Consider the following 14,548-nt stretch of genomic DNA (forward strand, 5'->3'; position numbering starts at 1 on the left):
CTACTACTGCATCAGGCTTTCTTCCCTGATGAAATGAAGAAAATGAGGCTCAGAGAGATGGGTCCAGGCCTCCTGCCCACCTTGCCAGTGCTTTTGCTCATAATACCTCTCTACACCCTTTTGCCTGATGAGTGGTTAACAAGCTTATAAATTTGGGGAACCTCTGTGGGGCTATTTGAAAGTGGATTTTTTGAGCACAGGGGACACTAGGACACAGGTTCCAACAAGAAGATTAGGTCTAATTTAGGGTCTTGGATTTGATGGTTGGGCTCCGTCTCCCCTTCTAGGGTCTGCCATGTGCCTTTCCCCTAGGGCAGGATTGGCTGGCTCTCACTGGCTGCGCTCTGAGGAGCCCTGCCTTTGCTCTTCTCTTTCTCTTCCCTAGGGTTTCCACTGTCCTTGAACTCTGTCTGGGCAACAGGAGTACTGCCCTTATGCACATCCCTGTGGTGGCCAGACAGGGTGGTTATCCCACTTTACTGGACAGGAGGGGAGGTGGTGACAGGCCTGCAACTTGGCCTGATGTCTCAGGGGAGTTGGGGTGGGAGTCAAAGACAGGAAGCAGCCTTACCTTCAGAAGAGCCAGGCGCACAGATGGGTCCTCTGTGGTTATTGTCTTCTCCCTTTCCCAGGTTCCAGACTGGCTGCCCACCATATAGCTTGTCCCTTTGACAGCACCCTGTCTCCCCAGTCAGTGGATTGGGTGCTGTCCCAGGATGGGGTTTACTCTCCTGCAGAGGCAGGTTCTCAGCTGGCCCTGAGGGTTGTATAGCTTCACAGCTCCCAGAGTGCTTGGGCATAGGGTGGCTCAGGTGAGGAAACAGGCTCCTTTTAAAGGGAAAGCAACTGCCATTACTGGCATGTCCAAAAGGTGGATGCTCTCCAGGACTGCATGGCCCAGAAGCTCCGCTCTGAGTAACTGCTGGTCTCTAATATCTGTGGTATTAGGCCAGGAGTCTGTCCCTGGGCTGAGAAGGGAGGGGAGAAGAGGGAAGAGTTGGAAAAGGAACATTGACTTTCCCAGTCTCCCTGGCCTCATAGCTTTTATTTTACAAATTCAGTCTTGTGGCATTTTGCCTCAATGCTTAGAGCTGGCCCCAGGTGCCAGGCAGCAGGCACATTTCCTTCTGCCCAGAAAACAAAACACAAATGAATTTGAGGTTGGGCGTGGTAGGGCAGGCCAAGGCTGACCTTCCTATGTGGGTATCTGTGAGGTAGTGTGCCTACAAGTAAGGGTCTGTTGTGTGTCTACTCCCATGAAATCCTTCATCTTATGATGAAACAGAGAGGACTGCAGACTTGCCAAGGCCTCGCTATATGCTTGGAGCCAGGATTTGAAACTTGATCTTTGGGGTGCACATGCCTCAGACTATTGGTGAGTGTGCAGGTGGGGCACTGCAGGCTCAGGAAGCAGCATGTCTGCATATGCTTATCTGTACACAAGTCCATAAGAGTCCCCTTCTCCCCATACATTGCCCCATCCCTGCCAGACTTCTTTTTTTTTTTTTGGAGACGGAGTCTCGCTCTGTCGCCCAGGCTGGAGTGCAGTGGCCGGATCTCAGCTCATCGCAAGCTCCGCCTCCCGGGTTTATGCCATTCTCCTGCCTCAGCCTCCCGAGTAGTTGGGACTACAGGCGCCCGCCACCTCGCCCGGCTAGTTTTTTGTATTTTTTTAGTAGAGACGGGGTTTCACCGTGTTAGCCAGGATGGTCTTGATCTCCTGACCTCGTGATCCACCCGTCTCGGCCTCCCAAAGTGCTGGGATTACGGGCTTGAGCCACCGCGCCCGGCCCAGACTTCTTTTTGAGCTGGGGAAATAGCTGCTTGTATTCTTCTCTTCATGGACCAGCTTTATTTCACCTAAGTTTGGGTTTGCACCTAGTGGGGCCCTGGCAAGTGGCCTTATTTGTCTCTACTATTGTCAGCTTTTGTAGGCTCCATGTCAATGGCACTAGGCACACAGACAGGTGGGCTGTCTCCAGACTTCTCTATTACCAGCACTTCCCAGCATGGCCCCCACAGCAACCATGTGAGGGAAGAGGAATTTCCAGTTTCCTGATGGGGAAACTGAGGACGAAAGAGTGAGGGACTGCCAGGGTCTCATAGCTAGAGCTTAAGAGCTGTGTGGTTCTCCTCACTAAGCTGGGAAGGGGATGGTCAGGGAAGGCTTATTCAAAGAGCAGGAGAAGGCAGATCTTCACCAGGGCAGGGAACAGAGCAAGGCCCCCAGAATTCCGCCTCGGGCACTGGGAAGCCTGGCTTGTGAGAAGGTTCTCAGTCCTCTGAGCTGACATGTGATATACAGGCCAGGCACAGGTGTGTGTGGTCCGTCACTACTTCAGAGCCCCTCAAGAAAGACAGTCTGTTTCTTCATGAGAGTTTTTAGGCAATTAAATATAAGGGACTAAATCCCCCTCACTGCCCCAAGCAGCTTATCTTGTCACTGTCTACCATAGCTGCTTTTGAAATGGTAATGCCCAGGCAGCATTCATTGTGGGCTTGGGGACATGGTGCCATTCCTGAAGCCTGAGCAGCTGTCGCTATGGGCCTGGGGACCTGGTGCTGGGCAAAGTGAATATGCTGCAGCCCTGATGGGCTGGGCCCTCTTGGGTCAAGGTGAGCCTGGGCACTAGGCCTTTGTCGTCATGCTACACATCAGGCCTCTGGGCTGCTACTTGGGGGATCCTGCCCTTGTTCTCAAAGAGTTCCTCCTTCTCACTGCCCCATCTTCTTCATAGTGAGGGCCTCTTAGTACCCCTGGCTTTTCTTTTCCCCCAGAGTTCCCCTGAATGTTGTTCTCTCATGGTTCTGAGTTGGAGAGGAGTGCTAGGTCATGGATTTCTGGATATAAGGTGTGACTCTCCTACTCCCCTAAGTAGTACTCCCCTTCTCAAGCTCCCAAGTTCTGGGAAGGTCTCTTTTCCTGCCCTCCTGACTAATGGCAGGGAGGTCTAACCCAGACTGTGCCAGACTGGATCAGTCTCTCTCTCACCTGCAACCAGGGCAGGGGCCATTCCTCTCTGGGGAGTCTCGTGAATTCCTGGGGACCAGCCCTGGCTCTCTCAGGAAAGAAGATGCTGCCATATTTGTTCTGGGAGGCAGGAGGATGAGGGGTGAGGTTGGGAGGTAGCACAGGATGTGGCTTTCAAGAACCTAGTAGAGCATCTCACTGTGCTGCCAGGACCAGGCTGGTGCCTCCTTATGGAAGATAGTACAAGGGACCAGGTGTGGCCAACAGGAACTTGGGAGCGTTGGATGCCTGACCTGGAGCTGCACTGTGCCCACCTGGTCCCTATCTCAGGCACCTGTTCTGCCTTCAACTGATCTCAATGGAAATATGCGCAGGAGTACAGGCCTGTTGACTCTGTGTGTGTGTGTGTGTGTGTGTGTGTGTGTGTGTGTGTACAGTCACACTCACCTTTGCAAGAAGGTGTGGGAGGGGGATGACAGCAGCTCCACACCGGAAAGAGCAGACTGGTTTCTGTTTCAAAAGACAGAGTTTGTGGTTGTTCTGCAGTTTCTGATCTAGCCATTTCCCCTGATGGAAGCTCCTCCTTCTGTCCTTGGAAGCCCTGTGTTCTCGGTTAGGTCTTTTATGGCCCAGTTCTCCCTGCCTCTATTTCTACCTGAGTATAACTATTCTTTTTTTTTTTTTTTTACTATCCCTATTTGATTTTCCCTCCCTCTGCCCGTGTACCTGCTTTTTTCATTTCTTCTTTCAGTCATTAAGCAAGCCCTGGAGGGGTCCTGCCTGGCCTTAAGTGTATGAGCAATGTATATACATGTTTGTATACAAGAGGCGTCAAGTGTATGAGTACCACAGGAAGAAACTTCTCAGTTGGGCCCTTGGTGAAAGAGAAGGGAGCCTGGGAGGTGGACATTTCCAGACTAGGAATCAAGATGAAATAGGGATAGGAAGCAACAGCTATTCTTGCCCTAGGTATGGCTTAGTGCGGATGGAGCAGAGAGGGTGAGAGGGCAAAAGCTGGGGAGGTAAATTCCTGAGCCCTGTCACAAGGAGCCCTCAAGGCCATAGAAGGTGTTTGTTCTCCTTAGACTGGCAATGGGCAGCCTCGGGAGGGGCTTAAATGAGGTCTAAGGGGGTCAGAATAATGTTTTATGAAGAGCCAGAAGACTGGGGAAGGATGGCTGATTGGTGAGAACTGGGGGCAGGGAAAACAGCAGGAAAGGCAGGACTCTCAGCTGGAGGACAGGCTGGAGGGGTTTGCTGAGGGGACAGGTGGTTCCAGGTAGAACCAGGAATGTGTCAGGGATCTAGGGTTAGGGCCAGAAGCAATGCCCACTGTTCCCGGTGGGATAGATGTGGAGTTCTGTGGCAGTTGCTAGAGGGACAGGACAAGAAGAGAGCATCTGGGGGAGTTGGGCTGTTAGGACATTCCAGCTAGGTTGGTGTGCAGTTTGGGCTGGAAGGGCTCCTGGGGTGGGGGCTGGCCAGACAAATGCTGGCACTGCATCTGGCTCCAAAGTTACCAGGCCAGTCTGGGTTTAGAGCATTTAAAGAGGCTTCAGAGCTTAGGGAATACTCAAAGAAAGTCATCGCTGTTGGCTAAGCCAAGCTTTTTTCCTTTGACCTAATCTACCTTAAATTGGTGACTTCTGGGCTGGAATGTCTGCCCTCCAGCCAGCGGGCAGCCCCTCCCTGTGCTGGAGAGTGTGTCAGAGCCTGTGTACCTTTGCTGAGGGAACAGAGGAGTCCATTGGATGGGCTTCCTCCATATCCCATGTACAGTGCTGAGTGTTTCTAGCTGTTATAATTTTTGATCTTACCAACATCTTTCTGATGCTATTGTATGCTACTCTTATGTTACTCTCTTCACAAGTGTAGCAGTGAGGTCAGAGCAGCTGTCACTTTATTGAGATCACATAGATGTGAGGTGGAGCTAGGATTTTAGTTCAGCCAGTCTCGCCCAGAGCTTGTGCATGTTTTTTCTACCACCCTGCCTTCTAGAGAAACTCAGTCAAACCCTTTGTTTACAGGTGGTAAAACTGAGACTGTGAGAAGTTAAATGAGTTAACTTGTCATTGTCTCAAGTTTTAGTGGCTGAGGCAGGTCATCAGCTATTCAAGCCCCTGTACCTCTCTGACTATGCCCTGTGAAGGCCAAGGGAGCATGCAAGGGCCTTGGATAGCTAAGATAAGGAAATGGTCCCAGGCAAAACGGTGGTCTCAGTCCAGGATGACTGCTGCTCTTGGACAGCCGATGCCTTGGTCAGGGGATGGGGTGGGGATTAGGCCCTTTGCTGAGACTTGTGTGGGGATGTCTTAAGCAATTAGGCATTTCAGGGATGCACCAGTCCTCTGGGCCTGAGCCTACTTCCCAGGGATCCCGAGGCCCATCTTGACTTACCCAGCCCTGCCTCTGGGACTTTATGATTTGATTGGTGTGTACCTCATCTCAGGAAGTGGTCCTCATGAAATAGGGCCTTGGGTCCCTATTTCTCCTTTTGGAGTCCAGCTCTTTCGCAGGTCAAAATGTCTCAGTGAGGGAACAAAGATAGGGAAGGGACACCCCACAGAACTGCCTTTGCCCCATATAGGCCTCTCTGACGTCTCAGCCCTTACTTAGCAAAGGCCTATCCCTAGACTCAACCCAGCCCTCTTACTACTCAGAGTGACTGAGTGGTCTTGGCTCTGCCTCTGGGGTTCTTCCCTGAAAGACAGCATAAGAATGAGGAAACCGGCCGGGTGCGGTGGCTCAAGCCTGTAATCCCAGTACTTTGGGAGGCTGAGATAGGCGGATCACAAGGTCAGGAGATCGAGACCATCCTGGCTAATACGGTGAAACCCCATCTCTACTAAAAAGTACAAAAAACTAGCTGGGCGAGGTGGCAGGCACCTGTAGTCCCACCTACTCAGGAGGCTGAGGCATGAGAATGGCGTAAACCCGGGAGGCAGAGCTTGCAGTGAGCTGAGATCCGGCGGCCACTGCACCCCAGCCTGGGTGACAGAGTGAGACTCTGTCTCAGAAAAAAAAAAAAAAAAAAGAATGAGGAAACTAGGCTGCCCTCCTTTCGGTATTGACTCTGGGAGAGCCCAGCTTGATCTTGGCCTCTTTGCTACCTCCTAGTTGATATTCGTGAAATCAAGGAGATCCGCCCAGGGAAGACCTCACGGGACTTTGATCGCTATCAAGAGGACCCCGCTTTCCGGCCGGACCAGTCACACTGCTTTGTCATTCTCTATGGAATGGAATTCCGCCTGAAGACACTGAGCCTGCAAGGTGGGAGTCAAGGGGGTGGAGAAGGTAGGGGATAGTTAGGGGAATGCCCGCTCATTCCTGCCCAGTGGGAGGTATGTGCCCTCGGTGCAGCTGTTGATACCTTGCTCACAGCCACATCTGAGGATGAAGTGAACATGTGGATCAAGGGCTTAACTTGGCTGATGGAGGATACTTTGCAGGCACCCACACCCCTGCAGATTGAGAGGTAAGAACCACTCCTGAAGGGGTTAGGGCTGGGAGCATTAGGGACCAGGGGGACAGGAACAGCAGTCCCTTTGTGTGCCCAGGCATCTCCCGGGCCTGGCCGTAGATGGAGAAGTGGCCCTCACCTCAGGCTTCTTTCTCCAGGTGGCTCCGGAAGCAGTTTTACTCAGTGGATCGGAATCGTGAGGATCGGTAAGTACTGAGCCGTGGCTCTAGCCCAGCAGGGTGGGGATGGGCATCCAGAACCTTAGCCAGCCCTCTAATTAGCTGCCTGGAGAGCCAGAGGACCCAGGGGACCTTAAGCGGGGCCAGGGTGGTGGGCAGAAGGTTCTGCCACATGTAGCTTTCTGCACAAAGTCCTCTGGTGGCCTTGGTGTGAGCTAGTGAGAGGAGCCAGCCACATGCTGTATGCCCTGCCGCTGTGAGCAGAGACTGGATATGTAGAACTGCCTTTGGGTGTCCTGGAGGTGAGGGTGGCCAGTAGTGTGTGAAGGGTGCCCTGAGGCTTATGGCTCTGAGGCCTGGTGTGGCAGCCAGAGGGGCCAAGGAGAGAAGGGGGAGCAAAGACCAGATGGTGTGGGTGCTGCACCATGGTGAGATCCTTTGACCTGAAAGAAATGGGAAGCCATGGAAGGGTTCTGAAGAAAGGAGTGATGTAACCTGATGGGTTACTCAGGATCACTCTGGCTGCTGTGTGGAGAGCTCAGTTAGGAGCTGTTTCCACACTCCAGGTGAAAAATGAGAATGCTTGGATCATGATGGTAATGGTAGGAAGTGGCTGGATTTTGGCCATGTTGTATTTTGAAGATAGAGCCAGAAAGAATGTCCTTAACAGATTGATTTTGGGGTTTGAGAGGCATTGAGGATAATAGTATGCTCTTTGGCTCGAGCAACTGGAAAACAGAGTCGCCATTGACTGAGATGAGAAGATCATGGGACGAGCCCATTTGGGGGGAAGCTCAGGGTGTCACTTTGAGGCATGTTAAGTTTTCTGATGCCTATTAGCTGTTCAGGGAGAGATGTTGAGTAGGCAGGTGGTTAGACTGAGTTTAGGTACATACACAGTGGGGGCTGCAGATTTTAACTTGGGAGTATGTAGATAAGACTGAAAGCCACAGGGCTGGGTGAGATCACCTAGGGGGCAAGCAGACCAAGAAAAGGGCAGGGTCCAGTGGCTGACCCCAGACCACCCCCATATTAGAGACTGGAGGGGTTGGGGACAAATAGTGCGGTAAGAGGAGAACCCCCAGAGTGCTGAGTTCTGGCAGCCAAAGGAAGAAGACAGTGGTGAAATCTGACCGTTGACCCTTGGGTTTAACATGGTGAGAAGAGCAGTGTCAGCCAAGTGGTGAGGGGCTCAAGGGAATGAGAGGGAGCAATATGACTCTTGCAAGGAGTTTTGCTGTGGCGGGGAGCAAAGAAGAGGGCAGTACTTGGAGAGCTAAGCAGGAGCAAGACAGGTGTTTTTGGTGGAAGAAGTACCAGGCTGTTCATATGCTGATGGGAAAGAGACCACAGAGGGCAAGGTTGGTGATGCAGGCAGTTGCAACCAGAAGGCCTCTGTTTCCTCACTGGAAAACAAGGACCCTGATAGCACCTACCTCCTGGGTGACTGAGGATCAGAAGAGGTGGCACCTGTACAGAGCCAGCCCTCCCTCCGCAGCGTTTGATCCACTCAGTGTGGCGCTCAGCCCCCTTGGGGAATTTTGGTGCCTCCTCCCAGGCTCTTGCGGCTCAGAGGAGGTGACCCCACCCTCCCCTCCCCTCCTTGACACCACCTTCCAGGAGAGAAAGCCCCCCTTCCCCCTTCTTGTCCATCCTGTTGCCAGGTCCAGCATTGTCCCCAGCCTCACATCCTGGGCAGGACACCCCTGGAGAGCAGGGGCGCTTGTTCTCTGAGCTTCTTTCCTGGAGCCAGGCCCTGTCTAGCCCGAGGAGGTGCCCAGTTGCCAGTCATTGTATTTGGTGGAGCATGCACCTCCTCCTCCCTCCCCTTCATGGGTTAGTGGGTTCTGAGGACCAAACTCCCAGCATCCCAGTAGGCAGCAGGTAGGGACCCGCTGCCATGCTGCCCCCAGCAGGCAAGTTGTGAGTGAGCCCTGCCTTCTGTCTTGGATGGGCTGACTGCCACCTTGGCACAGGCCTGAGCAGTGCCGGTGGGAGGGGAGGCCTGGCGAGTGGTTTTTCTTCCTCCCATGCCTGACCCACTTTACTGAATCTGTTCACATCTTCCTTGCCAGAATTACAGGCTTTTTTTTTTTTTTGCTCAGATGAGGAACTGAGGTCCAAAGAAAGGAAGGGACTAACCTTGGTCACCCCATGGGTTCTGATCCAGTCTCGCCCTCAGGACTCCAGGTTCCCAGAATAGTGTTGTTTACCTGTCCAGCCCCAGGTGGGCTCGACCCACAGGTCAGAGGTCATGAGAAGCTGGATGAGACCACTGGGGATGTCCCTGTTTTCTCAGTATATCAGCCAAGGACCTAAAGAACATGCTGTCCCAGGTCAACTACCGGGTCCCCAACATGCGCTTCCTCCGAGAGCGGCTGACGGTAAGTGCCCCCCAGGGCTGTCTGTAGTTGGGGGCAGGGGAAGCCAAGAGCCCTGCAGCTGGGGCCCTGACTGCCTGACTGGCACTCCCGCTCTATACCATGCAGGACCTGGAGCAGCGCAGCGGGGACATCACCTACGGGCAGTTTGCTCAGCTGTACCGCAGCCTCATGTACAGCGCCCAGAAGACGGTGCATGAGCCACCTGCCCTCCCTCAACCCCTGCCCCTGCTCCTCCACCCCACCCCCCAGCTCTGCCTGCCTCAGCCCTGCTGCCCTGCTTAGGGGCTTTTGGGTGCCATTTCTCCAGTTCTTCTCCTCTTGAGGCCTACCCCCATCTGCTGCTCTAGCCTGTCTTCTTACTAGCCCCTTTCCCACATGGCCTCCCAGGGGCTCTTGCCCTGACCAGGTTCTGTTTTCTGCAGATGGACCTCCCCTTCTTGGAAGCCAGTACTCTGAGGTTTGGTTTGGAGTGGGGAGGTGGGATTTTCCCTGGGCCCCCTTCATCTCGCCACTGGGCGATTCCTGATCCAGGTGGGAGGCAGTGGGAGTAGGGAACCATGCTGGACCATTCTGGGAAGCTGTGCTGCCTGGGAGTTGGGTTCTGCCTCCCATGGGGCACCTTGTTGTCTGTTGACCATGCTAGCTAGCTTACCTTCTCTCCCTGCAGGGCTGGGGAGCGGCCGGAGCTTTGCCGAGTGTCCCTTCCTGAGTTCCAGCAGTTCCTTCTTGACTACCAGGGGGTATGGCTGGGCTGACATTGGCCCAGGCTGTCAGGTTGTTGGGGGTGCTGGGCTCATCAATGACTGGAGGCTTCTCTCATTCCCTGCCCTCCCCACCCCAATCAGGAGCTGTGGGCTGTTGATCGCCTCCAGGTGCAGGAGTTCATGCTCAGCTTCCTCCGAGACCCCTTGCGAGAGATCGAGGAGCCATACTTCTTCCTGGATGAGGTGAGTCCGACATTTCACCCATTTTTTGTCAAGAGAATGGGTAGGGGTGACCAGAACCCCACCTGGGCTTCAGGAGCTAGACGCTTCTTAGGGATGCCACCTTGTTCCTACCTACTATGCATCTTGCCCACCCCCAGTTGGGACAGAGCACTCTCTCTCCTACCCCCAACCTACCATCTTGGGTTGGACCGGGCAGGGACTCACTTTCTCTTCCCTTCCACATGTTCCTGGACAGTTTGTCACCTTCCTGTTCTCCAAAGAGAATAGTGTGTGGAACTCGCAGCTGGATGCAGTATGCCCGGACACCATGAACAACCCCCTTTCCCACTATTGGATCTCTTCCTCACACAACACGTGAGTGTGGCTCCTTTGGGCCCACCCAGCTTCTTCCCAGGAGGGCCCATCTGACCATACATGCCTCTCCTTGCCTATCCAGGTACCTGACCGGGGACCAGTTCTCCAGTGAGTCCTCCTTGGAAGCCTATGCTCGCTGCCTGCGGATGGGCTGTCGCTGCATTGAGTGTGCGTGGGGTCCGGGGCTGGGGGAGGGAAGATGGGAGGCCTGCCCGCTTGACCATGATGATGTTGCTCCCCAGTGGACTGCTGGGACGGCCCAGATGGGATGCCAGTTATTTACCATGGGCACACCCTTACCACCAAGATCAAGTTCTCAGATGTCCTGCAAACCATCAAGGAGCATGCCTTTGTGGCCTCAGAGTGAGTCAGAGGCTGGAGGACCCAGGGGTTAACTTGGCTCCAGCTCTCTCATTCTAGAGGGACAGAGGGCAGCAAGACTCCTCGAATACCCTGTCCCCTCTCCCTCAGCCTTTCATCTTTGTCCTTCCTCTTGGCCTCTCCTCGTCACCTGCTTCCTGTTTGAGCTGTTGCTTCCCAAGTTACACTTTCTGTTTCCTACATGTTGAGCCCACTTTCTTTTTCATGGGCCCTTTAGACTGTACAACACATGCTCTTCTCATCTTCAGGAAACATGCCCTGCTTTCTTTAGGCTAGTGTCCTGCCAACTCCTTTGCCCTCACAGCCCAAGAGATTGTCTTCCCTATATCCCATTCCTTCAATTCTGTTTACTGCTTAAACTGTGGTCACTGGTCTCCCTTAGCTCACCAGGGCTCTAACAGCTAACTTTGGAGGCTTCTTCTCTCTCCTGGCCTCTTTGGTGGCCTCATTTTTCTTCCACTGCTGAGCAGCCTCCATAATTGGGCCAGCTCGGGACTGCATCAGTGGCCACCCTTTGGTTTCCACTGCTGCCACAGCTGTAGAACCCCCGCTGCCTGCCAGTGGCTATGGCCTGGGATAGTTTTTATAGACAAGCCCCCAGGCCCTTGGCTCCCAACACCTCACTGTGAGGGGCTACTCAGACCCCAGAGAATTGCAGAATCTGTTTCACTGTGCTTGTCCCCCACCCCGCAGGTACCCAGTCATCCTGTCCATTGAGGACCACTGCAGCATTGCCCAGCAGAGGAACATGGCCCAGCACTTCAAGAAGGTGCTAGGGGACACACTCCTCACCAAGCCCGTGGAGATCTCCGCTGATGGGCTCCCCTCACCCAACCAGCTTAAGAGGAAGATCCTCATCAAGGTGGGGGTGGTGGGCTTATTGGGGAAGCCCCACACTTCTCAGTGCCTTGCCCAGGCCATGGCTTCAGCTATTGGGCCTAAGCCTGGGTGAGGAGGTGGGGTGATGACTGGAGTCTGCATTGCCCTGTTCTGGTTGCCCCTCCAGCACAAGAAGCTGGCGGAGGGCAGTGCCTACGAGGAGGTGCCTACATCCATGATGTACTCTGAGAACGACATCAGCAACTCCATCAAGAATGGCATCCTCTACCTGGAGGACCCTGTGAACCACGTGAGGACTGGGCCGGGCTGGGGGTGGTGGGCCAGTGGGTGTGAGGACCCTGGCTCACAAGTCCCTCTTTGGTCCGTTCCAGGAATGGTATCCCCACTACTTCGTTCTGACCAGCAGCAAGATCTACTACTCTGAGGAGACCAGCAGTGACCAGGGCAACGAGGATGAGGAGGAGCCCAAGGAGGTGAGGAACCAGCTCAGGTCTGGGGCTGGGCCAGGTCAGGCCTGGGCCAGGGTCCCAGTGTCTTTGCTGTTGCCTTCCCCTGACAGGTCAGCAGCAGCACAGAGCTGCACTCCAATGAGAAGTGGTTCCATGGGAAGCTAGGGGCAGGGCGTGACGGGCGGCACATCGCTGAGCGCCTGCTCACTGAGTACTGCATCGAGACCGGGGCCCCTGACGGCTCCTTCCTCGTGCGAGAGAGTGAGACCTTCGTGGGCGACTACACGCTCTCTTTCTGGTAACACTTCCCATGCAGATTCACATGTTCAGTCAGCGTGTGTACACAGACATGACATCACCCAGAGATAATCAGTTAACATTTGAGCCTTTGATCCAGGACAATAATTATGCTTTACAGGGAACATAAATTTCTCTCTCTCTCTCTCCCTCTCTCTCTCTCTCTCTCTCTCTCTCTCTCACCCCCCGACCATACCCCTCCCTTTTCAGTTCATTTGAAGCCTTTCAGTGTGACTGCCCACACCTGAGCTCCTCAGGCGATTGGCCTCCCTCCTTGAGGCTTGGTGCCTCATTTGGGGTGGAACTTGGTCTTTGGGGCCCTGGCCTATTTCTCCCAGCCTCCCTCACGTTGTGTCTTCCACAGGCGGAATGGGAAAGTCCAGCACTGCCGTATCCACTCACGGCAAGATGCTGGGACCCCCAAGTTCTTCTTGACAGACAACCTCGTCTTTGACTCCCTCTATGACCTCATCACACACTACCAGCAGGTGCCTCTGCGCTGCAATGAGTTTGAGATGCGACTTTCAGAGCCTGTCCCACAGACCAATGCCCACGAGAGCAAAGAGTGAGGGAGGGACCTGGGGGTGGGCAGGGCAGGGCAATGGGTGGTGCTGGCTGGGCCTGACTCTGCCTGTCCTCAGGTGGTACCACGCGAGCCTGACCAGAGCACAGGCTGAGCACATGCTGATGCGTGTCCCTCGTGATGGGGCCTTCCTGGTGCGGAAGCGGAATGAGCCCAACTCATATGCCATCTCTTTCCGGTGAGGGGTGTGGCCCTGGGTTGTGGGGCCTTGCTTGGGTCTGAGCTGCCCTGACCCTGTGTGACTGTTTTGTCCTTGTGAAGGGCTGAAGGCAAGATCAAGCATTGCCGTGTCCAGCAAGAGGGCCAGACTGTGATGCTAGGGAACTCGGAGTTCGACAGCCTTGTTGACCTCATCAGCTACTATGAGAAGCACCCGCTATACCGCAAGATGAAACTGCGCTATCCCATCAACGAGGAGGCGCTGGAGAAGATTGGCACAGCTGTGAGGGGCTGTGGTAGACGGGGCATGGCAGGGGAGGCAGGAGAGACCCAGAATCTTAGCAGTCACTGGATAATCTGGATATGTGTAACAGCAAGGCCTAGGGTGTTGTAGGAGTTCATAGGAAGGCCCCTGAGTCCAGCTGGGAGCCAGTGTGGGTACCAGGAGGGTGTCTGGAGGAGGGGACACCTGAGCAGTGTCTACAAGGATGGGGACAGGCACATAAGCAGTGGGTTCCCCATGAGCCAGGGTGAGGAGTGAGGAGGTTCTGGGGCTCACACTGGGAGAGGTGCACCCAGTGGAAGCTCATCAGCCTGGGCTTGGCCTGGACTCTGTCCTAGGGCAGGTAAGAAGAGGCTACCCAAGAGTAGTTGTGGAGCCTCCTGGTGGATGGTATGGAGGGCAGAGCCACAGGAGGTGAGACCACTGAGGGAAAAAGTCAGGACTCATAAGGGCTCTGGACAGAAGAAAGGGGTCTAGGACCAGGAGATCAGTTGAGAGACTTCTGTCCTCAGTAGACAGGGCTGGCTGGGGAGAGGCCTGTTGTCCACTGGCACCAGGGGCTCAGGTGATGGAGAGCAGAGTGGCAGGAGGAGTGTGGGGAGTGGAAAGGCTCTTCCTGACTTTGGGCTCAGCAGTGAACCAATGAGCCACTGAACTAAAGCACTGAATATGGGTAGTCTGTGAAGGGCCCACCTGCACATAGCTCAGAAATACTTGGGAGTTTGGGCATTTTGGACCTGAGAGATTTTAGAATCCCGGACTGGGCCTCACGTATAAGAATGTGAAGAAAAGAAAGGGTGAGACCCCGCCTGAGGCCTCTGAAGCCTTCTCCACTGAGGTTGAAGGATCCCTGTGGACCAGGTGCTAGTGGTGGTGGCCGCCGTGGTGGCCTGATAAGGAAGGCCAGGTGGAAGTTTGCTGCACTGGGGGAAAGGGAAGCTGCTGCGGAAACCAGTAGCTGCTTTCTACCTCTAGGCTCTGGGGCATTAACATATCCCATTGTGTCCTGTTTCCAGGAGCCTGACTACGGGGCCCTGTATGAGGGACGCAACCCTGGCTTCTATGTAGAGGCAAACCCTATGCCAACTTTCAAGGTACAGCTCAGGCCTCTGGGCACAGGAAGCTGGGGAGGGTCCCCAGCTGCTTAGCTGCTTGGGGCTTCATTCCTGTGTTCTGGGCCATCTGTGGTCTTTATGGAGAAGTGGTGGTTGTGGTTTTCCGAGGCCCAAGAGGTTGTGAGAGATGTGTGGTTGGTGAGCGA

General features: G+C 54.3%; 1 protein-coding gene across 2 annotated transcripts in view; it reads left to right on the plus strand.

The window, feature by feature from the left end:
* The window catches only part of PLCG1 (phospholipase C gamma 1), a 40,627-nt gene that overhangs the window by 18,482 nt on the left and 7,597 nt on the right, over positions 1-14,548 (plus strand). For both annotated transcript variants that reach the window (XM_017859076.1, XM_017859077.1), the window contains exons 3-21: positions 6,089-6,241; positions 6,353-6,446; positions 6,590-6,637; positions 8,910-8,994; positions 9,100-9,183; positions 9,417-9,451; positions 9,662-9,734; positions 9,840-9,941; positions 10,177-10,295; positions 10,378-10,463; positions 10,538-10,658; positions 11,370-11,538; positions 11,683-11,805; positions 11,888-11,989; positions 12,076-12,263; positions 12,627-12,827; positions 12,904-13,023; positions 13,107-13,287; positions 14,304-14,381. In XM_017859076.1, coding sequence (XP_017714565.1) covers positions 6,089-6,241; positions 6,353-6,446; positions 6,590-6,637; positions 8,910-8,994; positions 9,100-9,183; positions 9,417-9,451; positions 9,662-9,734; positions 9,840-9,941; positions 10,177-10,295; positions 10,378-10,463; positions 10,538-10,658; positions 11,370-11,538; positions 11,683-11,805; positions 11,888-11,989; positions 12,076-12,263; positions 12,627-12,827; positions 12,904-13,023; positions 13,107-13,287; positions 14,304-14,381 — 2,162 coding nt within the window. The remainder of the gene's footprint in view (positions 1-6,088; positions 6,242-6,352; positions 6,447-6,589; positions 6,638-8,909; positions 8,995-9,099; positions 9,184-9,416; positions 9,452-9,661; positions 9,735-9,839; positions 9,942-10,176; positions 10,296-10,377; positions 10,464-10,537; positions 10,659-11,369; positions 11,539-11,682; positions 11,806-11,887; positions 11,990-12,075; positions 12,264-12,626; positions 12,828-12,903; positions 13,024-13,106; positions 13,288-14,303; positions 14,382-14,548) is intronic.

The sequence above is a fragment of the Rhinopithecus bieti genome, unplaced genomic scaffold, assembly GCF_001698545.2.
Source record: "Rhinopithecus bieti isolate Rb0 unplaced genomic scaffold, ASM169854v2 scaffold_38981, whole genome shotgun sequence".
Taxonomy (NCBI): Eukaryota; Metazoa; Chordata; class Mammalia; order Primates; family Cercopithecidae; genus Rhinopithecus; species Rhinopithecus bieti.